The sequence below is a fragment of the Carcharodon carcharias genome, chromosome 26, assembly GCF_017639515.1.
Source record: "Carcharodon carcharias isolate sCarCar2 chromosome 26, sCarCar2.pri, whole genome shotgun sequence".
Classification (NCBI taxonomy): domain Eukaryota; kingdom Metazoa; phylum Chordata; class Chondrichthyes; order Lamniformes; family Lamnidae; genus Carcharodon; species Carcharodon carcharias.
Window position 1 is genome coordinate 14586760 of NC_054492.1, and position 27327 is coordinate 14614086.

The 27327-nt window shown below is 43.5% G+C and overlaps 1 protein-coding gene across 1 annotated transcript in view; it reads left to right on the top strand.

Annotated features, from left to right (window-relative positions):
* The window catches only part of LOC121270006 (multiple C2 and transmembrane domain-containing protein 2-like), a 483534-nt gene that overhangs the window by 428013 nt on the left and 28194 nt on the right, over positions 1–27327 (top strand). Inside the window, exons 20-21 of the mRNA XM_041175251.1 lie at positions 11009–11118; positions 23666–23775. Of these exons, the coding sequence (XP_041031185.1) occupies positions 11009–11118; positions 23666–23775 (220 nt within the window). The remainder of the gene's footprint in view (positions 1–11008; positions 11119–23665; positions 23776–27327) is intronic.

Below are 27327 nucleotides of genomic sequence, written 5' to 3' on the forward strand. Positions count from 1 at the left end.
AGGTGGACAGAATAAGGGAGGTGAGCTGCTCCTGTCAGAGAGGAGACGCATCCAATATTCCTTGTCCTGGGCAACATGCACAGAAAATGGTGTTAAATGGGAACAATGAGGAGAAGAGTGAGGCGGGAGGCCGGGATTAGCCCCGCGCTGCCCTGCCCCCCCCGAGCTCCTGGCTCCAATGAATGTTTGCACTCATTCTGTGCATATTCCAGGAGCAGGCCCAGTACTGCTGTCAGGGAATGCCCAGGGCAGCCCTATGGGGACAGAGACCTGGTTAACAGTTCACTCCCCACACTCGTTCTTCACTGCACCTGACAAGTGATCTGGCTCCAGGGGCAGGATCTTCTGGTCGGCGAGCGAGAGCGGGGCCCGCTCGCCGACGTGAAAAATAATGCGGGATGATGTTGGGTGGAACTCCTGATGTCACCCCGCGTCATTCCCATTTTCAGGTCAGTGGGGGCGCAGCTGAGCCAGCTGCATGCCCGCTGACCTGTCAACGGCCTATTGAGGCCATTGAGACACCAATTAAAATCATTAATGGACCTGCCCGTCCAACCTTAAGGTTAGCGGGCAGGCCGGGAGCCCTGGCGGGCTTCAGAAAAAGCACAAAACCTCATCCACGGGCGGGATGAGTTTTCATGAGGGTGTTTAAAATTTTAATTAAGGCTTCAGTTAAAGTTATGGACATGTCTCAACTCATGTGACAGTGTCACATGAGGGGACATGTCAGGGAAATTTTCTTATCATTTTTATTGCAAATTTTAATTCTGAGCCTATCTCCCTGAGGCAGCACTTAGCCTCAGGGAGATCAGTGCACTCTTTCACGCGCTTGCACGAAAGAGCGCACTCTCGGCTGAGGGAATAAACCACACCGCGCCCCCCCGCCCCCCCTCGGCCCACACAAGGAACGCATAGCGCTTCCTGGCGGACGTCATGCTGGGCGGGCTTTAATTGGCTCGCCCACGTAAAATGGTGGTGCACTCCCAATCGGGGGCGCTGATTGGAGGCGCGACCACCCACCCCCGCACTTCCCCCTCAACGGGGGGAGAATTTTTCCCCAGGTGTAACAAAGAGGAACAGCTGTGGAGGTAGGGGAGGGCAGATAGATTTATACTCATGTTCTCCACTAATTGAGGGATGGGGGCAGTGGAGGGAAAGAGGCTTTGTAGCCTTGGTTAGGCGGGTGGAGAGGCAAATCTATGCTCCATAACCTGTAATTCAGTAGACTCTTGAGGCAATGACCACAACCTGAATATGACTTCCAGGTCACTGTGCTACCTCCTCCTGCACTGTAAATCTTGCCCCTTTCCCCAACCATGTCAACACACATTGCCTTGACATTGTGACCATTACTTTTATCTGAACAATCTCAATGAATAATTGGATTATTTTAGAAGATATTCTTAATGAGACAAAAGCAAAAAAACTGCAGATGCTGGAAATCCAAAACAAAAATAAAAATACCTGGAAAAACTCAGCAGGTCTGGCAGCATCTGCAGAGAGGAACATAGTTAACGTTTCGAGTCCGTATGACTCTTCACCAGAACTAAGGAAAAATAGAAGAGAGGTGAAATATAGCTTGTCCTGCTTTCTACCCTTAATTAGCACTTTCCTTAGATAATATTACCACCTTCAACACCTCTTTGTCCTTTTGTCTATGACAACTTTTGACTATCTCCACCTATCACTGGCCCTCTTTCCAGCTGTACTTGTCCCAACCACCCCCCCCTTAAACCAGCTTATAGTTCAGTCAGTTTCGTGACTGCTCCTGGGCTCACCTGTCACGTCTGCCCAACGAGGGGAACATCATGCCCAGCAGGCCAGGCAGCATCTGTGGAGACAGAAACAGAGTTAATGTTTCGAGTCCGTATGACTTCTTCAGAGCTCCGACGTTAACCCTGTTTCTCTCCCCACAGATGCTGCCACATTTGCTGAGTTTTTCCAGCATTTTCTGTTCAGATTTCAGATTTCCAGCATCTGCCGTGTTTTGCTTTTATTATAATGTTATAAAGTTCTTATTCTGCACTGCATAACTTACTATTTGCTTATGCAAAATATTTCTGGTCGAGAAATGTTCAACATCTGTATCTATTATATTTTCTTTGGGAAATTATAATTTTGAAGAGTATACTTGTATTTAAAATACATTCAAATTAGGTCTCCTTTGTTTGTATATAATCATCTACTCCTAGAACACAAGTCAGTGGGCTAGAAACAGGAACATATGTCAGTCATTGCCAGCTGTCTCTCCTTGGCCATGACCGGCTCAGTAATAATAAATGTACCATAACAGGCAGAAGTCCGAACTATGGGAAAATTTGGAAGCCCTGAACAACTGAGATGGAAAGTTTGGGAATAATGAAAGTGCTTTAATGGGGCAAAATATCAAGACAGAGCCCAGTGATTACTTCAATTAACATAAGAACCTTTATTGCATCCAAGGCTGTTCATCATTCTTCAGCACTAAAGCATGTCAAGAGTTAATTGAAGGAGAATGGAAGCAGGCTGATGTGGAGCATAAACACGGGCAATGAACATTTTGGTTGAATGGCCTGTTTCTGTGCTGTAAAAATTCTATCTAATTTTAGGTAAGATTGATGACCTAACCTCATTATTGCCACAAGATTACTGTCTCTACCACCCATGTGGAGCGGGCAGCTTACTTTCATATTTTCTCACTGTCTGACGGCATTCGATGACCTTGGATTCTGGACCTCATTGCAGGAGAGGTGGAGAAGGCTACCCCCCGCATATGGATTGTTAAACAATCCTGTTACTTCACCCTTAAGGGCTCGAATAAAAGAAGGAAGCAAAGTGAAACTGGCAGGATTGCACCTTTAACCCATGTCTATTTTCAGAAATGATTGGGTATTACATTATCTCTCAGCAAGGACAGAATCTTTCAACGCACTTCAAGGATACTGCTGTGACGAACCTAAGAAATGTATCAACACTGCTAATTTTTACCAAGAATGAAGTACATGAGTGATCTGATTGTGGCACGTCTAATTTGCCATTATCACCTGACACTGCAAACTGTCTGCTCTCTGCATTGAGTGCCATCTCTGAGGTGCCAAGCTGGTGCTGTTGCTGCTAGGCTCTTCCCCCACTCTCACAATGGCTAAGCACATGATGATGTTTAATATGACTAGATCAACTCCTGCCTGTAACACTAAGCGGGTAGCATTGTGGAAATTCATGCAAGGTGTTCAGGGCATCTTTTTATCGGCCTCTTGGAAGAGAGTGTAGTACATAGCTCTGGTGGCTTTCAATGTGACCTTTTCAATCATTTCAATGACTCCACTTCATCAAGTGGATCACTCATTTCCACTGCTGCATTCTTTCCAACACCTTCCGACAGAATAAAGGGGGCCCCAGTGGGTTGAATTGTCGACACTCAGCCCACGAAACACATGGCCCTCCCAATGAACCGCGAGATCATGCTCCTTTTGATCCTTATGTGTAGAAGCTCCAGAATCGCCATTATTTCTTTGTCTCTAGGAGGAACACTATCTGGGACCTCATCACCTGTAACCTGGCTCAAGATTTTCCTTTCTGTTTTTCACATCAAACCTAGCCCTAACACTATCCTCCAGTCCCTTCCCTCCAGCATAAGGTCTGAAATTGGGATGTTCACTGGGGATTGCTGAGTACCATGCGCAATTCCAGTCCAGTCCTGCATGCAGCAAGATCTGGACAACAATTCAGGCTTGGCGGTGGCAAATGACATTTTTGCCGCATAAGTGCCAGTCAGTGACTTACATCAAGAGAAAATCTAACCATTTCCCCATGACATTCATTGACATTCCTTCACTGTTGCTGGGTCAAAATCCTGAAACTCTGTCCCTAGCAGCACAGTGGGTGGACCTACATTATATGGACTGCAGCAATTCCAGAAGGTGACTCACCACCACCTTCTCAAGGGCAATTAGGGATGGTAATAAATTCTGGCCTTGCCAGAGACACTCACATCCTAGGAAAGAACAAATAAAAATCAATTTAATTTGTGCAAGATGTGGATTTCCACAGACAAGCTTCTGAAGAGATATTTTGAATTTCTAGTACACTTTCCAGGTCTCATTATGCCCTGGACCCATCAATTTAACTCTTTGCCTAAGTGATAGTTGGCCCAGTGAGAAAGTAGGATCTGAATCTCAGACTGGATCCCTCACAGATTTCCACACTGTTGAAGTCTATTGACAGTGGCTGCCTCCTGTTTATGAGCCATTGAGCTATGTTGGATTTTAAAAAAATCTGCAGCTGAATTACTGTTTCGACATCAGATCAGAATTTCTCCTCTTCCGACACATTTATTATTTTATCCATTCCCTGAAAAGCCAAGCAAGTGTCCCACACTTTCTGCTTGTAATATCTCTAAGTATTCTTTATAGAGACACGCTAATAAAGTTATAACTGCAAATTGCAGAGGTGGGTATTATTTTCTCTCTACGACTTACTGGGTTCCTTAAGTTCACCATTTTAAGCGTATCCATAGATTTCCGATTTAAGCATTAGGTGGAATCCAGTATCACCAGAATATCTTTAAAGCAACATTACCAATATATTGGACCTTAAAGCAGCCATCAAAAAAGTACTGTAAGACATAGGCTCTTATCTCACCTCCCTTAGGAAGATATCCTGCCTCCAATTGGTGGTAGGACAAAGACTGGGAGCTTTGCAAGGAAGACGGTTGAAGCTTTGGGGCAATCATGCTGGTACAGTGTTTCAAAAAGAGTTTAACTTTAAAAGTGGGAAGAAAAGTGGCAGAACGGAAACCAATATATGTACATCTAGATAAGTTCATAACCAGCCAATAAAACGAAATTGGACCAGGAAACCAAAATCTTCCAGAGACTTGGTGTCAGTTTTTGTTTTAAAGGGAGCAGCTAGTCTGCCTTAAAAGAGAGTGGCAGTGATTCAAAGTGAAACGATAAAGAAAGCCTGAGGTACTCAGCAATGTTCCTCTTCTCATGCATTGTTACAGTGTTGGGTACAGTGGAGTTTAGATCCATAATGATTCCAGTCTTGAGACCAGAAACAGCCGTACGTTGTGCTGTAAAGTAGTGTTTTCATCTTGTTGTGCTGTTTGATCAGAAAGTGAGAATAAACCCAGCAGGAGCCTCGCCTTCTGCTCTCAGCTGTACTTTGCACCTACAGCTGCAAGTGTAAACTTGTCCTGGAGGTTTGTGGGAAGCATTACTTGACTCCATCGCGCAAACAGCAAGCTTCCCATTCTCACTCTCTGCAAACGACAGGGAGGCTTTCATCAATGGCTTCGTCTAATATCCAGCAGCTTGTCATGACCAGACTGAGGAGATCAAACTGCATTGACTTAACTGGAGCAGAGCAAACAATTCCAAACTGACATAAAGTGCACATAGTGGCTATTAAGATTTTTCAATTATTATTATTAATTATTAGTCATTGAGAGGAATAGCATTTAAATGTTAAAAGCAAACCGAAGGAGAAAGGAGTAGAAGGATATGTTAGCACAGTAAGATGAAGAGAGATAGGAGGAGGTCCATGTGGGGCATAAACACTGCCATGAACCATTTGGACTGAATGGGCTGTTTCTCTGTTGTATGTGTTATTTGATTAATAACTAGAAACAGTGCAGGCCATAAATATTCTCTTAAGTCAAGGTGTGATCTAATATTGGAATCCTCCACGTACATCAAAAACATACAGAAGCTTACAGTAGGATTTTAAAGTTTGTCATTGTACTGTCACATCCAGCAATGGAACAAAGTGAATTAATATGTTTTGTTGCTCAGCCATGAAACGTTTGCAGTGCAAAAATCTCTATATCATGGAGACAATTGTGTATTTTCTGAACTGGAACATGCGTGAATAAATGTTTGAATAAGAAAGATTGAAGATCAGCTTTTAGCCTCAGTTTGACTTCCCATATTGCAGTCCCAAAGTTACACCCTACTATATGTATTCATTCTAATGCATAGACCTTCATAAACTGAGCAGAAACTGAAAACAGTTAAAGAGCAATGGCCAAATATGAGTGAAGCTGCAGATGCAGACTGTCGATCATCTCCATGGGCTCTGTGTTTTTATCACAGCTTACTTTAAAGGTATTCATGCTTACAGTACGGCATGGTGACTTATAGATGTTTCTGCTTTATCTTCTCGAGTTTCACCTTATTCTTCTACGAAAAGGCAAAGATGAGAAAAGGTCATTTAATACATCAAAATTCACCTCTTCTATACTAATTCTTCCATTAAACAATTTCAATGTCCCCAATGTTTTGTCTCCATTAGCACATTATCCCGAGCATTTATCTCCCTCTGTGTAAAGAAGTTCTTTGTAATAAAGCATCTGCTTTAATTTAGATTTCAATAATTGAATTTATGTCCTCTGGTTTTATCCACCTGACTAACTTGAAGTAATCTTAATATCTAATTAAACATTTTGTATTTGACATATAACCAATATGTATGTAGGGAATGGTGAAAATGTCTGACTTGTCCATAGCAGAATGGGGAAGATGTCTGTAGGGAAGGGGATAGGTGTTTAGGGAATGAGGAATTCTCTGTAGGTAACGGGGAATGTATCTGTAGGGAATGGGGAATTGTCTGTAGGGAGTAGGGAGGGTGTCTATAAGAAATGGGGAATTGTCTGTGGGGAGTGGGGCAGGTGTCTAGGGAATGGAGAAGGTGTAGGGAATGGGGAATTGTCTGTAGGAAATGGGGAAGGTGTCTGCAGGGATGGGGTAAAGGTGACTTTTTCACACAACGAGTCTGGAATGAACTGCTTGGAAGCATGGTGGAGGCATTCAAGAGGGCATTAGATGACTATTTGAAAAGAAACAATGTGCAGGGGTATGGGGAAAAGGCAGGGCAATGGCACTAGGTTATAATGCCCATTTAGAGAGCTGGTGCAGACATGTGGGGAAGTGGCCTTCTCCTGTGCATTTAAAATCCTGTGATTCTGATTTTGTGGCTGAGGAATGGGGTATGTTTCCGTAGGGAAGAGGGAAGTTGTCTGGGGAATGGGGAATTGTTTATGGAATGGGGAGGGTGTCTGGGGAATGGGGAATTGTCTGCAGGGAAGAAGAAAGGTGTCTAGGGGATGGGGTGGGTGTCAGGGATGGGGAATTATCTGTATGGAATGGGGAGGGTGTCTGTAGGGAAGCGGGAAGGTGTCTGGGGAATGGGGAAGGTGTCAACAGAGAGTGGAAAAGTGTTTGATAGTTGATCTAATGCGGGAAAACGTCAGATGCAAACGTGGAGCAATCTGGTTCTAATTTCAATTTTGGGAGAAAGCAGCCATTCAAAATATATTCACAGAAACAAATGCACTAATGATTCCAAATAATTCTCACACATAAGAAAAAGCAACCAACCGCATTCTTGAAAAAAAAAGGCCTTTGAGCAGCTATGTTGATTCAACACCGACTCACACCATATAAATTCAACACAAAATGCACACAAGCACTTCCATTTCATCTTCCAATATCTTTAACAGTAGACTTCTCTTCTTTGGCGCATCTCGGTTTCATTTGCACAGGACATGGTGCATTTGGGATTTGATGCCCCTTCTGCCTTTTACCCCTGGGTGGCATGTATAAAAATGAATGGAAAGTTTCCTCTGGTTTCCATGCATGTGTGAATGCACCCTTCCCCTTTGCACCTGCTCCTAACTACACATTGGCAATGCCAAGGGTCAACACGTACAATCTGGTTTCCTGCTGCGACTCTCCTGCCAAATCCAATCTGCGCAATTATTTTTTTTTGGGGTGGGGGGTGGGGTGGGGGGTGGGGGGGGGGGGGGGTGGTGGGGGGGTGGGTGTAAAAAATTCTCTGAACATTCATCCCAATCCAACAGTTATTGGAGCAGTCTCTGATTGTAAGAACAATAACTGTTTTTGTTGTGAGGAGGAATGTCCATGTCATTCTCCTCCCTGTGGAGCATTATTTTTACTGTTTTATGGATACTTTTCTCTGATTCAGTGGGGTGGAACTTTCTATTCTGAAGATGTCCGGTGACAGGCAGGAAAGTTGGCTTGATTCCCGCTGGGTGGCAGGTTGGGTAATACGCACAATCTTCCGTTTTTTCGCTCATTAGTTGCGCATCAGTGAGGAGCTCAGTGAACCTCATGGAAGGACAGGTAGGAAGTCGCCACCCCGCTGTTACCTCATGGGGTCGAAAGCTCGGGTGCCCTTTTTAAAGGGCACCCGGACAGACATTCACTCAGTGCAGGCCAGCAGTTCCGGACTACTCCTCTAGAGTCTTTGTGGCCACAGCTTGCACTAGAGAAGCTGGCAGATGTGAGCAACCAGATCCTGGACTTACAAGGGCGCCTCTGGCATTGTCTTTTTCTCATCTCTAGATAAGACCACTGCCAGCGATACACCCATGCTTGGGCCGTTGCAGTGGTCCATGTTTGCCAGCCTCTTGACCTTGTAGAGGCCCCACTGCCTCTTGCTGCTCGGGCCCTTGCTGCTCATGGCCCTGTGTCAATCGGTGACAGACCCTCTATCTTCTCCTCTGGATGAGAACCATTACCAAGACAGGGTTGCCTGCAGCCTGCATCATCGACGCCTCAGTGGATGTGTGAATGAATTGAAGTGAGACATTTAGTGAGCATGCCCTTTACAGTCTCCCTCCATCTCAAAGGCAGCAGGACAGTGCTAAGCCCTTCATCTGGCCACCATCTAGACATGGCATCCCCACCCCATCCCTTCAACATAAAGGGTATCCTGGAGGACCAGAGATGGGTGTTCCGCTCGTCCTTACATGAATGCTTATGGAGACGTTGACCTTTGACCAGGGTGATGAGAGCCGTGTACAAGAAGCCTCACTCAGGCACTTTTCCGCTTGTCTCCACCACCCTTGAAACTCTATAGAGACCATTGCCTTGGCAGGATAGATAGACTAACCACATGATCCCTTGTCAGCCATGACCCTTCACCTGGGAGGATGAAGGTTTGGAGTCGTGTGTTGGCTGCTCTCCACCAGCTATGCCCCATGGAGGCATCCAGCTCCCTCCCTCCCTTCATCCCTGCCTCTGACAGCAGCCGATGGCAAATGGCACAGAATGAACAGCAGCTCCGCACCTCACTGGGATCTTGATGTTATGAAACCCAAGAGTCAGAAACAAACCTGCTGCAATGGGCTTCACCATAGAGAGGAGAACACAGCTGAGTGTCTTTGACATCTAGTTGCCTCATAATTATTAGGGTTTCCCTTTAGTCAGTCACTTGTGCTGACCTTGAACTCCACCCACCCGAAAGACCTTCCTCCCACCTCGAGGGATCCCACGATCAGTGGATCCCACGATCAGTGTGGCCAAGATGAGTTTTGAAAAGTGGTGCATGTCCCCTTTCAAACTCACGCTGCCACCTTCTCACGCTACCCTCCCCCTGTCACCCACCATCTTGCCCCTCATCGCCCTTGACCCACCCAATATCACCATTCCTCTCTCTGTCACCTTGAACCTCCTCCGTTACCCTGGACCCCGTTACCCACGATCCACCTCCACCTGCCTTTGCTCCCCTCAGAGTCGACGCCCGTTATTGTCCCCTTGCCCACCCTGCCTTTGCCCCCTCCCATTATCCAAGCCACCTGTCTAGTCCCCCTCTGTGACCCCCTCACGGATGAGACCTTCACCTACCAGGTTCTCACCCTGGCCCTGCCACCCTGCGGCATCCCACTCTACCCTCTGACTGTGACTGTTTCCTCCTACCACCAGTAAAGCATCCCCCGGATGCTCTCTTCCCCCACCCCCCACTTCCCCAGCCACTCCCTCCCCCCCCGCCCCCCCCACACACAATAAGCCTGCCTCCCGTGCCCAGCCCTAGTGCAGTGTTTGCTAATGGCACTCAAGTGAAGTTATGCGAGGTCCCTGAGAAGAAGAAAGCAACATCTAAAGACCTCAAAGTTGTGGAAGAGGTGAAGCTTGCCGGGTGGACGCCACTTAGAGGCAATTGTAAAACCGAACGTTTCAAATTCTCGCAGGTGGGGAACTTAATTTGGAGGATCAACTTAGCTCTGACACGGTGGCTTTTTAATGAGATGCTTGAGATGCTAATGAATGCAAATGGGATTCCTGACATTGTTTGTCAGGAAGCTCAACTCACCTTTACAGATATTTTTCCTCCCACCAAATTAAGTGCCCTCACCAGCCACTGGTAGCTGGCGGGAGTGCCTCAGACCATTGTAGCAGACGAGGATTTACTGACTGTTACCTGGAGTGAGCCTTTATCTGTCCAAAAGTGCAGTAATCTGTAGCGAGCGCAGGGATCAAATTCAAAATGCTTCTTTTTGCCAGCTGGTCATGTCCCATGTCCTGTTGTAGTCTTTTTTGACTTTGGAATGCAGTAGGATAAACACTTCACTGGACTGTATACTATGCTGTAAACTATCAAATGGATTTACTAAACAGTATGTGAACAAAAACAATGATACTCTAAAGTTCTGACAGTTCCAGGCCCTTGATAATCAAGGGGGTGAAAGTTTATCGGTAGCAGACGGGAATGTGGGCTGAGGTTAGAATCAGATCAGCCATGATCTTAGAGAATGGCGGAGCAGGCTTGAAGGGCTGAGTGGCCTACTCCTGCTCCTAATTCATATGTTCCTTGAGTATTAACCTATATGTCATAATTTGTTGCTCGTTGTCTCATTCTGAAGTATACGTCTTTGTCACTCTTGCTCTCACTGTCACTCTTAAACTTCAGTAGAGCCACCAGTGAAACATATAAGCCCACAAGATGCTTGTATTTGAATGGAATAGCTTCTGCGCTCTCTCTCTCTCTCTCTCTCAGGCATCTAGCCAAATGGAACATCTATATTTTGAAGTTTCTGTTACGAGACAAAGTGGGCCATTTTCCATGAGTGAGCCTGTATTTTCATTGCCATAACAGGCTGTGACAGAACAAATAAGTCAATTTCATAACAAGCAATAATGCTTGGGCATAATGCTATGTCCATCACCTCCTACCACCTCCTTTAACTGCTCTGCTCTCCTGACTGTGTGTTTGTTATTCATTCTAGGAGTCTGAAAAAAAAGGATTAATAGGCAAGATCCACATGGTTCAAGATATTGTTATTACCATTCAAAATATCCTGGATAAGGCAGCATCGTTTGGTGAAAGAATCAAAAAGTAAGTATTGTTGTTGGTTTTGAGCTAAATAAAGCTGACATTTATAGATCATGTAGCCTGACCATCCCTCATTTGATATATGACAATATCACAATGATTAGATATTCATCAGCTAGTAATTACTTATAGTCAGTGAAATATTAAAGTTACAATTCCCTCTCTGGAAATAAGTTCATCCTTTTCTGTTTGTGAATTTCACCTATCAAACTGATGATTGTATCTGGTTTTCCTCTGGTCAGATTCAACACTCATAAGGCTGTGAGGTTGATGGTGGCACAGTGGTAATGTCACTAGACTAGTCATCCAGAGGCCCAGGTTTGTGGAATTTATATTCAATGAAAAGATCAGGATTTGAAAGCTACTTTCAGTAAGAGTGGAATTATCATCAGCTGTTGTAAAGTCCCATCAGGTTGACAAATGCCCTTTAGGGAAGGAAATCTGCTATCCTGGCCTACGTGACTCCAGATCCACAGTAATGTGGGCCTGAATTTTTCAGATGGCGGGGTCTCCCCTCCGACTCCAAGTGTCCTGCAGCCAACCCACGTTCGACTGAGCGTCAAGTGGCTGCAGGCGGCACCTCTGCCCCTCACTCAAGAGAAAGTCCTGCCTTAGAGAGCTGCCGGCCAATCTGATTGGCTGTCAGCCCTCCAGCCCCTACAGCGACAAGAGCTGCAGTGGGCTGAAGAGGAAGTGCATCAACATGCCTGAGCCTAAGTCCTGGGAACGGAGGACAAACAAGTTTAAGGGATCCCAGAGTAGGGAGGGCCTGGGGAGGTGCAATCGGGGTGTTGGGGGAAAGAAGGGAAGGAGGGAGGTCCAGTAGCCACTGGACCTTAAGGGGGTGCCCACAGTCAGGAGAGGGCTTCTGGTGGAGGCGCACAACCCCTACCCCCCCTGCCCATTCTTTTTTGGGCTCCCCAATGCTAGGTAAATCCACCCACCAGCCTAAAAATCGAGGCTGGGCGGGAAGCGGCCCTTTGCTCCATAGTCAGGGCAGGTGGGAACCCGGAGAGAATTCTGTTCCTTCATTTTCACGCTCCCTTTCCCCCAACTAAAAACCTGCTGGCGGGGGGAGTCTGAATTTCTGGCTCTGGTTGACGCTTAGCTTTCCTCTGAAATAGCCCAGCAAGCCACTCACTTCAAGGTTAATTAGGGTTGGGCAACAAATGCTGACCTTGTCAACCATGCCCGCATCCCATGAAAGAATTTTTAAAAAATCTCTCCATTGAGCCACAGATAGCCGTATCACTGAAGGAGGCCATTTGGCCCATCATGTGCATGCTGGCTCCTTGCCACAGTAATCCAAAATTAATTCCACTGACCTGATCTCTCCACAAAGCTTTGAATCAAACTTTGCTCCAAATAGCTAGACATTTCCCTCAGAAGCTTCTGCCCGAACTACTCACTGTGGCAAAAATATTCTATGGTGTTGCAAGCCTACGTGAAGAAATTTCCCCATACCCGTCACTTCAATCTTTTGGTGACAATTTTAAATTGATAATCCCTCCTCACTGACTCCCTAAGCAGTTAAAATAGTCTTTCTTCACTCACAGAAATTGGTCGTTTACCATGGATCTGCACCAACGCCCATATTTACACTTCTCATGTGATTAACAAGTGCTTTAATCACTAGTACTTCCAAATAAGCTGGAAATACAGTCATGCAGCAAGCAAATCACACTGCATTGGCAAGGGCTACGCATACAAACTGAAACCCTTCTATCTTTGATCTTCTGGCTTTAATCCCATGAGCCTTTTTGGTGAAAGGAAGAAGGAATGTGTATTTCTATTTAATTTAAGTAGAGCCCTTCACATCCTTAGAATGTCCCAAAATACTGCTCCACCATTGAAGGACTTTTGAAGTGTAGTCATATTGGTAATGTGCCAGTCAAATTGCACACAGCACAGCCACACTAACACTAATGAGATAGAGAGCCCAGATTATCTATTTTAGTGGAGCTATTTGTGAGATAAATATTGATCAGGACACTGGAAAATATCCTCTCCCCTTCTTCGAATAGTTCCATGGATGTATCCACCTGTCTGTTTAATATGTCACCCAAAGCACAGTGCCTCTAATAGTGCATGACTCTTTCAAAATTGCATTGAAGTGTCAACCTAGAATATATGCTCATGTATCAGGAGAGAGGTTTGACTCAGATGCAAGAGTGCTACCATTGAGCTAAGGTTGGTACACAATGAAACAAGATGGTTTTTTGAGAGCAGAGGGCACTCCAGATAGGCCTTACCTTGATGTGGATTGAGTGAATAGTTGCTGGTTCAGAAGCTGCAAGGGCAAGGATTGAGATGAGGAAGAACTACCAGGCCCTCAGAATAACCACGAAGGTAACGCAGAAATGGAAATTTGAATGTTGCAGCCTTTACCATTACATTGTATTCACATTTTCAACTTCCAGTTTAAAACATTGCACAATTTGTCTTTGAAAGCCAAACTTAGTCCTCCACCAACATGGACATACCAGTGTAAAACTGTAATAAAGAGTGTTCCATATTTGGCAAAAATGACTGAATTATGCTGCTCCCTGGATAAGTCATACTGCCACATGTAATGTTGAGCCTTTGGTCACAAGCCTTTTACGCATTAATAAACCGAACCCCTTCCAATGTATATGTGGCCCTGGATAATGGGGAAGCACAGTAGAGGCAACACATGTTTCAGGAATCTGGTAGAGGGAATTGTGACTTTTATCTTGTTGTTCCCATCTGCGGCAAAGTTAGTGAATAGGTCAAAGGTTGATGGAATGTTGACATTTATCTCAAGGGGATGGAATATAAAGGGGAAAAAAATATGCTTTAGCTGCCTAGATCCTTGGTCAGATGCCATCTGGAGAACTGTGTTCAGTTTTGAGCACCAAACTTCAGGAAGGATATAATGACCTTGGACAGGTTGCAACATAGATACATCAGAAATATGCCAAAGCTCAGAGGGTTAATTTATGAGGACAGGTTGCATAAACTTGGGTTGTATTCCCTTGAGTTTAGAAGATTGAGGGGTGATATATTTGAGTGTTTAAAAGGATTTGATAGAATAAGTACAGAGCAACTATTTCCTCTGGTGGGAGAATCAAGAGCAAGCAGACATAACCTCAGAAATGGAGCCAGGACATTCATGAGGGAAATTAGGAAACACTTTGTCATACAGAGGGGTTGTAGAAAACTGGAACTCTGTCCTGTAAAAGGCTACGGCAGTTGAAGCTTAGATTTTTGTTAGTTACGTTATAAAGGGATATGGAGCAAAGGCAGGTAAAGGGAGTTGAGATGCCAATCAGCTGTGACCTAGTTGAGTGGTAGAGCAGGCTCGAGGGGCTGAATGACCTACTCCTGTTCCTAATGTTCCAGTGTTTCCTGCGTCACATTACAAATGTAATAGTGCGCTCGTAGCTGTTCCTGTCCAGCTCAAGCTGTGTTCCTTGAAAGTGTCGCAGGGATTCAGTGCAGTGGCCAGTTTGATTTTTACTGAACTGGACTGCAATTTTTCCTGTAACTTGGTCCTAGCTTCTTGGTTCAGCTATTCCCCTGTCAGACACCGCAGCTCTGCTTCTCAGAAACACCTTGCCCGAAGTTGGCTGCAACTTTTAAAACTATTTTTAAAAAACCCTCTTTTCCAGCAGCTGTCAAACCGTTCAGTCAAACCGAGTGGATCGATCACAGTGTTGGTCACAGAGTAAAATGACACAGAGGGAGATTTTGCCTTGGAAAGATTTAGTTGGAGTGGTTTCTTTTTATGTGCCAGGCTTGATCTGCCTTTGATGTACATAGAAGCAATGCTGATCTTATCTAGCAATATGTTCAGTCTCCTATTCAATGTAAATATAGTTCAACATGCTGGGATCTGAAGTTCAGATGTGGAGATTTCTGACCTAAACTTTATACAGGGCAGTTCCAATATTTTAAGATCACTGCAGTTGTCCTGGGAACTCTAACTTGTACTGTCCCAAACTGAGCACATTCAGAAACATCCAGGTGGAATAGCATTGATTAAACTTGGAATTCAAACTTCAACCTTTAATATAAAACACTTTGTTTAGATATGAAGTATTTCACATTTTGAATGGTAGTAAAATGCCCATGGTATTGTTCATAGTCAGTTGATAGATGTGAGTTTCTTTTAATGTACAAAGCTGGGGGAGAGACAACCGAAATCTGTTCCACAGGGCCATCTAAGGAGCACTACCTGTAACTGCATTGTGACAGATGACATAGGAGATTGAATGGGACGTGCTGAACAGACTAGAAGTCATGACTGCAGAAAGTAAAGTTTGTGAACAGGATGTGTACACCCAACGCAAGATCTTTAATAATGTGTAGCTAAAGGTTCCCGCAGCTGGACAGAATGTAATGTAAAGCAAATTTAATTATTTCTTAAAATACACACTCAGCTCCCATTAAAATCAATTTTAAATTATTAAGAATGAGCATGTTTGTATTAGAATTCCCTTTTCTACTGCTACTAATTGATTTTCAGAACTTAATATATGGCGATAAATTACTTTCAAACTATGGCTTTGAGTGTAAAATCTAATAAAGCACAGAAACTAAATTTCTAAAAGTTGCAACAAAATTTTACTTGAATTCTATCATTAAAAGTGAAGTACTTTGCTTTCTTTTGAAATTGAGTGCATTGAAGTGGATGAAGTCAGGAAACTGGAATTGGAACACCTGCTCTTACAGGGCTTATTGTTAAGTGGAATAGCCTGTGACTCACGCTGAGTTTGTGTATTGTTTGTTAGTGCGCTTTGGAGTGTTACTACTTAATGGCATTTACAATATGTTAATTCACCTTGGCAAAAGAGAGACTATGACTTCAATAAAATATTCCTCCTATGCTTTCATATTATCTCTCTCACACTTAGCTACTAATTGTAGCTGGTAAATACACACAATCGCAATTCATCATCTTGTGATCATATATTGCTGTGAATTAATCAGCTACAAATAGATTGTAACCATTGATTTTGTGCATAATCACATCTATTAGTCTTCGTATTTTGCAATAATGTTTGGAATTTATCGACAGTGTGGAAACCCACAACACAGATTGAAGGCATACATCAATTAGCAATTTTTTCTCTCTCTTGGATTTACTGAAGCACAATCGTGATACTAGACAACAAATATATGAATATTCAATTGAAGAAATCTCGATCATATGTTCCAGCATTCATTAGGTGATCAATCAGCCTTGTCATGCGTCCTGTGGCTTGAGTGTGAAATGACAATCTTCCTGGTTCTCAGCAGATCTATAGAGCTGCTGTGGATAACTGTTGGTTATTTCCTGATGGAGGCACATCACTGCTTTGTACATGGGTGTAGTTCAAAGTCAGGTTCTTGTAAATGGATTATATTATCAGCAAGTGCGTGCACATAGATTCTGCAACACCAAGATCCAGAACCAAGTGCTGCAAGCAAGGCAAAAGGCAAAATTCGACAGGGACAAAAAATACCAGTCCTAATAAGCCAAGCCTACACAAGAGAGGCAGATAATGTAGCGTGCAATGGTGCGTTAATGAGTCTCTGACATGGATGTGCAGAGGGAAAGCCAAGTTAGGGATCAACATTTAGATTCAAGGTTGTAACTATCACCTTTGCCTCAGTAGCCTGAGAATTGTAATCCGTGCAAAGCCAAACCCTGATTATGTTCAAGGTACAGGCATCCCACTTAGCAGAATGCCAGTCATCGCATGCATTGCTCCTAGTGACTGCCCTGGAGCCTGAAGACATCTGCCCTAACCCCAGGAGACGTTCAAAAATTGATAATTAATGAAACAATCAAAAAATTAAAGATGACACCTACCTTTATACCAGAGAGAGTTAGCTGCTATAGCTGCTGTGACATTACGTTATGATAAGTGGTTGTATATCAGCACAAGGCAATACTTTGTCCTCCAAGTGTTCAGTGCCTTTTGTTTAAAGGGCTACCCTCCAACTCATTTCATGCCACATGGTTGGCCTTCTCAGGCAACTAGGAATGGGCACTAGATATTGCCTTTCTAGTGTTGTCAATATCCTGAGTACCAACAAAAGGGTTAGATTATGGAAAGAGATTAGAACTGGTGATTAGATTTACAGAGGGGCCCTTTCTGTCACAAGGGGGGCTATTCCCCAGGAGCGTTGGGGGAGCAGGAATTATTTTTGTGTATTTTTGTTGAGTGGGAGAAAAGAAAAACGTTTGGAAATGTTTGCCTTGAATGGAAAGCACTGAGGGAGGGGAGTGATGAGGGGACTCATTTCCCGTGTAACACAGCTTTAATGGAATATCTTGTTGGATAATCTCTAACTGCAAGGTCTGACATAACTGGAAGTGTCTGAAGGAGTTAAGTCGGTAGAATAAGGCTGAATGATGAATCAAATCATCCTCTTTAAGTGTAACTGTTTGGCTGATGATCTAGTGAGAAAGATCTTGTCATGGATTTAAAACTGCTAGTCCATGTGGTCTGTGGTAATGTCCCTCTTCTATCCCTATTAACCTGATGGGCATGATGGTATTATCTTGTTATTGTGATTCAGTGTGCATCCCTAGTGGTAAAGATGGTAATAGTAGTCTAATAATAGTGAACAGGCCATCTCATCCGCAAAACATAGGCCATTTAGCAGTGGTTCTCTGTTTCCTTTCTCTAAACTGTCCTGTTAATTTTTTCTCCTCCTGAAGGTTGTTGTCTCCTTGCTGGGATATTGTCCTTTGGTTGTTCCCAAATATCCAGTAACTTGTCCAAATTGCCATGATTCTGTGAGCCGGGAGAGCCAAGTTGTGGCAGACTGTTATACACGCAGGGAACATCACCACAAATCCTGATCCTGTTCTCACCAGATTTGCATTGACCTGCTTCTGCAACAGGGGTTATTGGCGAGAGATAAGGAACCAAACTTTTCAGTTCGGCCTCTTCCCAACCACAGGGAACTAAAGCCAATTGTAGCAACAAGACTGCTGTCCTGGGTGAGCTCACCGAACTCAGTCCAGATTTGGAACGCAAGTTTGGATCTTCCTGTCCTGGGGGAGTGCTGCAGTGTAGGAGGTGCCGTCTTCCAGTTGAGATTTTAAACCAAGATCCCATTTGCCTGCTCAGTTGGATGCAAATGATTCCATGGCACTACTTTGAAGAAGAGCTGGGGAGTCATCTCCAGTGTCCTGGCCAGAATTGATCCCTCAGTCAACATCATAAGGAAAAACAGACTTTCTGGTCACTATCGCATTGCTGTTTCTGGGATCTTGCTGTGCACAAAATGGCTGCCACGTTTCTCACATTACAACCTTGACCACACTTCAGAAAGGCATCATTGGCTGTAAAACATATCGAGAGATCCAGTGTTCATGAAAGGAACTATACAAATGTGGGTCTCTCTTTCTCTTTTTAATATTCTATTCAGTGTCATAATTAATTGAACCACTAGGGAAGTATTTTTTTTTAGGTAGACTCGGTGTGGTCAAAATCAGGGTGAGTGCACTTATGTCTCAAAATCCTCACTATTTGGACAAGCTTGTCTCAAGTGGATGTAAAAAATCCCATGACTGTTTTGAAGAAGACCATAGGAGTTCTTCCTGGTGTTAATGTTCTAGTCAACATTAATCCCTCGATCAACCCCTAAAACAGTTGAGCTCATTATTACACGTTGCTATTTGTGGGAGCTTATTGTGTGCAAATTGGTTGCCACATTTCCTACATTACAACAATGGCTACATCTCAGAAATACTTCATTTGCTGTAAAGCACTTTGGGAATCCCTGAGGTCATGAAAGGCATTGTATAAATATAAGTTTTTCTATTTTATTAAAATTAAGAATTCAGCCTTTAATGCACCTGAATCCCATTCCTTTTTACTCTGAAATCCAAAATGGCCCAGCAGTTCACCTCGACCTGGAGCTGAGACCAAATTGCTAAATAAAACACAATGCAATAGGTGAACCCATTAACCTGAATGTTCCCACAACATAATCATTAGAACTTTATTTGCTGCCTGAGTCCTTTAAGAACTAACTTCTGAAATGTGGATGATTCCTTAACTTGTACAATGATACAGAGGAATAGAACCCACTTGTTGAGCAGCCCAATCAGATCATATTATTTTAATAAACTATCCATTAATAGGCTTGTGCACACATCAAAACTCATCAGAAAATGATAGAGTGGTATATTGTCACAAGAATTTAATCTGATCTGACAACAATCTTGAGTTTGCACATCATTATTGTGTTTTACATTGCGCCTATATTAATCTTGGAACACATTATTGAGCAGTAATTAATTATTGCTTACTTTATTGATAAATAGAAAGGAGTCTACGTTCTCATAACGGTAATGTATTTAGTACATTCTTCTTAGCCCTGTCCCAGGTGCATTGTCGTGTACCTCGTAAGGGTGATAATGAGGATGTGAGCATGTTATCTGATGTATTTCCCTGGGGTCGCTGGGATTTCAAACAGAAGAAATTAGTATTATGATTCTTTCATTGGAAAATGCATATATTAATGTGAAATGATTAAAGTTTGATTATGCCATGTCACTCTGGGTTTTTAATTAATAAAATTCCAGTTTTATGTGAAATAGGTGGGCTTTTTCAGGCCATTCTCATTGTGCTCATTATACAAAAGAGGATTAATTCTACATCGATACACGAGCCACATTCTTGATTGGGGTTCCAGTTACACTTTGATAAGATCAGCTCAGTTGAAAAGTGTTTGCTTTCAAGCAGCTGTTGGAACATGAAAGATTGAACAGAAGAGGATCGTTCACTGTTCAGAAGATGCAGAAAGATCCAAGTTGGAAGACTAGTGATAATCAGAAGAGAAATAGATCCTTCAATAATCAACTCTGTCAATGAACCAGACTGTGTTCCTTTAGTGAGACTTGTATTCATTCTACAACATTACAGCTACAGAAGTCCTTGTTAATTGACAACACAGAGCATTTGACTGCAACCTATTAGATGGATGGAGAAGACTAATGCTCTTAGACTAAACTGAAACTCTAGTCCAGTACTGATGAAGTGCTGCACTGTCGGATGTGCTGACATTCAGATGAAATGGTAAATTGAAACCTTCTCTGTCCTTCCTGGCAGTTGTAAAAAATCTCATGACATTGGCACAGCAGGGAGGGGGGGATTATCCCTGCTGCTCCGACCTGTGTTTAACCCGCAACCCATGTCAATAAAACTGATTATCTGGTCACCGTCTTAAAGCTGTGTGTGGGACATTGTTGTGTGGTCATTGGTTCTGTATTTCCTGTATTACACCAGTGGCTGCTTTTCAAAGACATTTTGGCTGTAGAGCATTTTGGGACATCCTGTGGTTGTGAAAAGCACTACATAAATGCAGTTCCTTCCTTTCTTTCTTTCTCTCACTCTTATTCTCTCTCTTCACCTCTCTATTCTTTATTTCTTAACTATTGGAACTTTGAAATGTGGTGCGTAAGAAGGATCCTAGGAGTAAGCTGGGTGGAGAAAAGAACAAATGAAGAAGTACTGAATGAGGTCAGAAGAATGAGAGAACTCCTAAATAATTATCAGAAGAAGACAAATGGAGTTCTTCGAGCATGTTATCTGTGCAGAATGGTTGGAGTGTCTAATCATCACTGGAAGGACTAACAGAAGAAGAGCAAGAGACCGACAGCAAAGGAAACAGACAACATTAAAGACTGGCTTAACCAGAACTCCAACAATAAGCTATTGCTTATCCGTTATTGCTGCAATCAGAAATTTTGGAAGACCATGGCCACCTATAACCATCTGGCTCTTAGATAACAACAAATGAGACTATGGTTTTAATGCTTCTAGTTGCAACAAATTTATGGGTCCATAAAATTATGCTAACTAACATCTAAGGGCATATATTGCATTTTGATGCTGCAAGTTTTACTGCAGATTCCGTAGGTTTCCCAGTTCCACTCTGCGCAAGTGTTGCTGAATTCAAAGGGCTTTGCTGCTTTGTTTTGATGCATTAAAGGGCAGTAATGGCCTCAACACACGTGGAAACACTGGTGACATTTTGAAAGGGGCTGACTGCTAATTCCTGGAAGTGCTGTTTCAGGCGGTGGGCCCCTTTAAATATGCAATTCCAGTCAGAACTGACTGGTGCCTAAGGCCTGGATATTTGACCATTTCCACAGGCGATGGACCCAAAAGGCCCAGAAGAGCAAAGCATGGAATTATGTTTTGTGCAGTCCAGATGAAGGAGTGCTCCTGTGTTCTCCGTAAAAGTAATGCACCGTTGCTACAGTGGAATCCTCTGCACCTACCTGGCTGGTGACAATGAGGCAGCCTGACATTAGTAGGCCTCATTTCAGAGGGCTGCATCAGAGCAGCCATTAGTTGCTCTGCAGCTCTCCAGCCCGATGGCAGTGAGACTGGGTGCCTCAAATTTGCAGCCGTCCCCATTGGTACAGGCAACCAGTTGACACGCTCCACTATCAGTGACAGTTAACAACATGACTTTCAGCTGCTCTCTGCTTTCCGCCTCTTCCATCCTGGGCCAGGTGTCTCTGCATTTTTTTTCATCCACTTTTGCTGCTGGTATGCAATCGTAAACAGAACTTGGATTAAGATTTCCTCTCGCTTTAAATGTAGTGAAATCAGCGGCCCTGATATATCCTGCAACTGGATTAGTGTTAGGATGGGGCCGGTGGTGGTCGACTATCTTGGGGCATGTTGTGAAGTGTTCCAATCTCCAGTTCAGTGGACTTGGGCTAGATAGCTCATTATGATATCTCAGTGGCCAACTTGTGTCCTGGGAGCAGGTGGTTGCCTGCCATCATCCTCCACGCACCCCCCTCCCCCCAACCCACCTACTCCAACCCCTCAAAATTTCCCCCCTGTTAAAAATGGAAGCCATCTTGTGTCACTGCATCTTCCCTCAACACTGTTCCATGCAGGCTCTGACTCAAGAATTGAAGACCTTCAGGACTACATGGCGGCTTTGGTAGTCAAGGGCATTCTGGGAGATGTTTAATTGTTTGCGAGGCCTCCTCACAGTCACAGTTGACAGGATTTGTTTGGTTGTATCCCCACTTAAGCATAAGGGCTTTGGAGCAGCTGACATTAGCCTTGAGGTGATTGAGGCACAACCAGGTCGGCCATGTTTCGCTAGCTTTTAATCAGAGGGAACCCTCTGGATCAATGGACAAGTCATGACGTGGGTAATGTCGGGTTTGAGACTTCTAAAATTTTACAAACCATCCAATCCAAACTCACTCTCATTTTTTTGGGGTTAAAATTACCCCCAATGTTTCCAGTTAGATTTGTTTTTCCAATACTGCAAAGAGGGCTCAATCCCTACTACATCATGTTACAATTGTATATTGCACACCGCACTCTCCCAAACCTGGGGTGGAATTTTACAGCCCTGTCACTGCAGAGGTGGGGCTGTAACACGTGGCACGCTGTTCAAAAGTCCATTGACTTAGGCGGGACCATGAAATCCCACCAATGTAGAATTCTGCCCCTGGAGCGAGAGATGGTCCAACCTCAGAGAGCTCCCCTCTGCTAGCACTGTCCCAATCTTTCAGTACTTTTGGCATTCCATATCCTTAAGTTGTTGATGTTGTTTACTCCATTTAATTCAAAGGTGCTTCCTTGGCATACAATTCCCACTATTTACATTGCATAATTCATATAACTTAAGAGTGCAAAAAAGACTTTGAATTATCAGGTGTAGGATGCATTCCAGTGCTGTAATCTAGAATTTCTTATAAATACAATGGAGGGGAAAACTGTTGTTAAAATTAGATTATACTTAGCATTTTATGGTCCCTGTGTCAAATTAAATAAGCACACAGTGGGAAATGGAGGCCAGCAGTATCAATAGTCATAGCGCTAATTACCAACAGCAGCAAATAAAAACAGTGTAATTCTAGTATGAAATCCTGTAAGGCTGATGGTTAGGGTCTGAATTACATCTTTATAAGCTGCTCCTTGGAGTGTTCCTTTAATGGAAATATACTCAATCCTTGTCATAATAATACTTACAAATCAATAATTATGTAAAGTGAGTTCATTTGGGAAAAGAGCAGACCAGATGCAGTAAAGTAAAAGCGAAATACTGCGGATGACGGAGCCCTGAAATCAATCAGAAAGTGGTGTAAATACTCAGCAGGTCTGGCAGCCTCTGTGGAGAGAGAAAGAGAGTTAACGTTCCAAGTGGAATATGTCTCTTCTTCAGAGCTGTTCAGTCCTGAAGAAAAATCATATTCTACTTGGAATGTTAACTCTCTTTCTCTCTCCACAGATGCTGCCAGACCTGCTGACTATTTACACCACTTTCTCCCACTGTTTTTAGAAGAGATGCAGTGTTGGAAAGATTTATGCAATGCCCTTGGACTCTTGGCTTTATCAATGTATGCATTGTTTTCATCCTTCCACTAAATGCATGTTTTTTTTTAAATCCACTTACATAATTTTGCCTGTTATTTGTTGGAGCCAAAGGAAAGAGCAACTTTAGAGAGTAAATATCTTTGATTTTGGAATGCTTGATGGAGATCGCTTTGGCGTGAATTACAATTTTAATTTTCTTTTTCCCTTTTATTTTTCGAATCTTGCAGCACCTTCAACTGGTCGGTCCCTTTCCTTTCCAAACTTGCCTGTACCGTGCTTGCTGTCTGCACACTTGTGTTGTACTTTGCCTCACTGAGGTATCTCCTGCTGATCTGGGGTAAGAATCTCTTCTCCTTTATAATTATCCAGCGGGGCTAGGGGAATAAATAGCTGGCAAGCATGTTAAATGCTGAAGCCACAGGCTGAGGTACCTTAGGTGATTATGTTGTGGCGGTTGCCACAGACGGGATTTATTTGCTTCTTTTTTACTACCCGTAACCAGTATGTTGGTATGTAAAAGGTATGCGTTTTCTTACCCTCAGAGTGAGAACTCCAATTAAATAATTTCAGCAGCAAGCTTTTTGTGCAGTTTAAAAAAATAAAGAAGCTTATTTATTATCACATTCTTGCCCCAGATTTTAAGATGCGTCATCTCGCTCACTCGTTTCACGCAATTCTCACACACACAAAGATTAGATACAGGTGAAGGTAAAACAACACTGTTGCAACTTATAATTATGTCAGTCTCTTTTGTGCCAGGCCTGGAGTTTCTTAGGTGGAGGCTTTAAAGTTGAGGTGAAAGTCTGGTAAAGCGAAGGATTCTCAGTAAGCTGTCAGGTTTGTTGTTGTCAAATTTCCAGGAGGTTCGTTCTCGGGTGAACTCAACATTGGAACAAGTTATGGGGCAGCCCTTCCCCCACTTTCAAGGTATTACTGTTTATTACCTTGGCTACTTGGATTAGTTGCAGTTAATTTCAGAGGCATTTTCTCTCTGCTAGCAGCATCTGCTAGTTTAAAAGCAGACAGAAAACATGACTGTCTCATCATGTAACCTTTTACAAGTTCAAAGCCCTTTTCCAAATAAGGTGAGTGGTTACGTTGAGTATGCATCTTGTGCCGTGAGTTTAACACCTTAAGAATTTGAGACAGCCAGGATCTTTGTGTTTGAATGACTCATTCAATTTGAAATTACCCTTTCGAATTAGTTTCAGGAAAGGGCATTGATACAACATCAGCCTGGAAGTTTCCGTCTGTTCCCTCTTAAGACATGGGAGCGATTTTAATCCACCAAAATGTCAGGTGACCCTCAGGCTGCCATCTTTTGAAGCCCTTTGTTTAGTTTTAAAAATATAAAGTACTGACTGAAAGTTCATAATATACTGGAACATGACACCATATTTACTCTGTAGTTAGCAGCTGTGTTTGGGCAGTCTTGCTTCACTTCCCCATTTTTTATTCATTTACAAGATGTGGGCATGACTGGCCATCCCTAATTGCCCTTGAGAAGGTGGTGGTGAGCTTCCGCCTTGAACCGCTGCAGTCCCTGTGGTGTAGGTACATCCACAGTGCTGTTAGGAAGGGAGTTTCAGGATTTTGATCCAGCAACAGCGAAGGAACAGCAATATATTACCAAGTCGGGATAATGAGTGGCTTGGAGGGGAACTCCCAAATGGTGGTGTTCCCATGTGTATGCCGTCCTTGTCTTTCTAGATGGTAGCGGTTGTGGGTTTGGAAGATGCTGCCTAACGAGCCTTGGAGAGTTTCTGTGTTGCATCTTGTAGCCATTGTTCAATGGTGGTAGAGGGAGTGAATGTTTAAGGTGGTGGATGGGGTGCTAATCAAGCGGGCTGCTTTGTTCTGGATGCTATTGAGCTTCTTGAGTGTTGTTGGAGCTGCACTCATCAGACAAGTGAAGAGTATTCCATTACATTTCTGACTTATGCCTTGTAGATGGTGGAGAGGCTTCGGGGAGTCAGGAGGCGAGTTACTCACTACAGAATTCCAAACCTTTGACCTGCTCTTGTAGCCACAGTACTTTTGTAGTTGATCCAGTTAAGATTCTTGTCAATGGACTGCGACATTACCTGAGGAGTTGTGAGTAGAATTGAATACTCTGTAATATCCGCACTTGTGATCTTATGTTGGAGGGAACTCTTGCAGCAATGTCTTGGGGCGGAGATGATTGGCCACCAATAGCACAAGTATCTTCCTTTGTGCGAGATGTGACTCCAACTTGTGGTGATTCATCCCCAGATTCTCATTGACTTCAATTTTGCTCGGGCTCCTTGATTCTACACTCTGTCAAATGCTGTCTTGATGTCAAGGGCAGTAGTCACTCTCACCTCACCTTGGGATTTCAGACTTTTACCATATTTAGACAATGCTGATAATGAGATAAAAAGCCAAGTGGCCTTCTCAGAACCCAAATGAAGCATCAGTGAAAAAGTTATTGATGATTCAGTGCAGCTTGATGGCATTTTCAATGTCATCTTCCATCACTCTGCTGTTGATTGAGAGTACATCATTGGAATGGTAAATCACTGATTGGATTTGTCCTGTGGACAGGACATATCTGGGCAATTTTCTACATTGTCAGATAGATGCCAATGTTGTTGTAGCTATACTGGAACAGCTTAAAAACAAAAAGATAAAAACAAAAAAACTGCGGATGCTGGAAATCCAAAACAAAAACAGAATTACCTGGAAAAGCTCAGCAGGTCTGGCATCATTGGCGGAGAAGAAAAGAGTTGACGTTTCGAGTCCTCATGACCCTTCAACAGAACTAGGTGAATCCAAGGAAGGGGTGGAATATAAGCTGGTTTAAGGTGGGGAGTGGGTGGGGGGGGGGGGGTTGTGGGTTGGGAGAAGTGGAGGGGGTGGTGTGGTTGTAGGGACAAACAAGCAGTGATAGAAGCAGATCATCAAAAGATGTCCCAGACAACAGAACAAAAGAACACATAGGTGTTGAAGTTGGTGATATTATCTAAACGAATGTGCTAATTAAGAATGGATGGTAGGGCGCTCAAGGTATAGCTCTAGTGGGGTTGGGGGGAGCATAAAAGATTTAAAAATATTTAAACAGCTTAGCTTGGCTTAGAGTACAGCCAGTTTTTTTTTTATTCATTAATAGGATGTTGGCTTTGCAGGCTAGGCCAGCATTTATTGCCCATTCCTAATTACCCTTGAGAAGCTGATGGTGAGCTGCCTTTTTGAACTGCAGCAGTCCATGTGGTGTAGGTACACCTAACATGCTGTTAGGAAAAGAGTTCCAGGATTTTCATCCGGCGACAGCTAGGGATGATGATATATTTCCAAGTCAGGATGGTGAGCGACTTGGGGAGGAACTTCTAGGTGGTGGTGTTCCCATCTATCTGCTGCCCTTGTCCTTTGAGATGGTAGTGGTCATGGATTTGGAAGGTCCTATCTAAGGAGCCTTGGTGAATTCCTGCATTGCACCTTGTAGATGGTACACACTGCTGCAATTGTGCTTTGATGGCAGAGGGAGTGAATGTTTGTGGATGTGGTGCCAATCAAGTGGGCTGCTTTGCCCTGGATGGTGTCAAGCTTGTTGAGTGTTGTTGGGGCTGCACTCATCTAGGCAAGTGGGGAATATTCCATCACACTCCTGACTTGTGCCTTGTAGATGGTGGACAGGCTTTCGGGAGTCAAGAGGTGAGTTACTCACAGCAGAATTCCTATCTTCTGACCTGCTCTTGTGGCCACAGTATTTATATGGCTAGTCCAGTTCAGTTTCTGGTCAATGGTAGCCCCCAGGCTGTTGATAGTGGGGGATTCAGTGATGGTAATGCTATTGAACGTCAAGGTGCGATGGTTAGATTCTCTCTTGTTGGAGATGGTCATTGCCTGGCGCTTGTGTGGTGTGGATGTT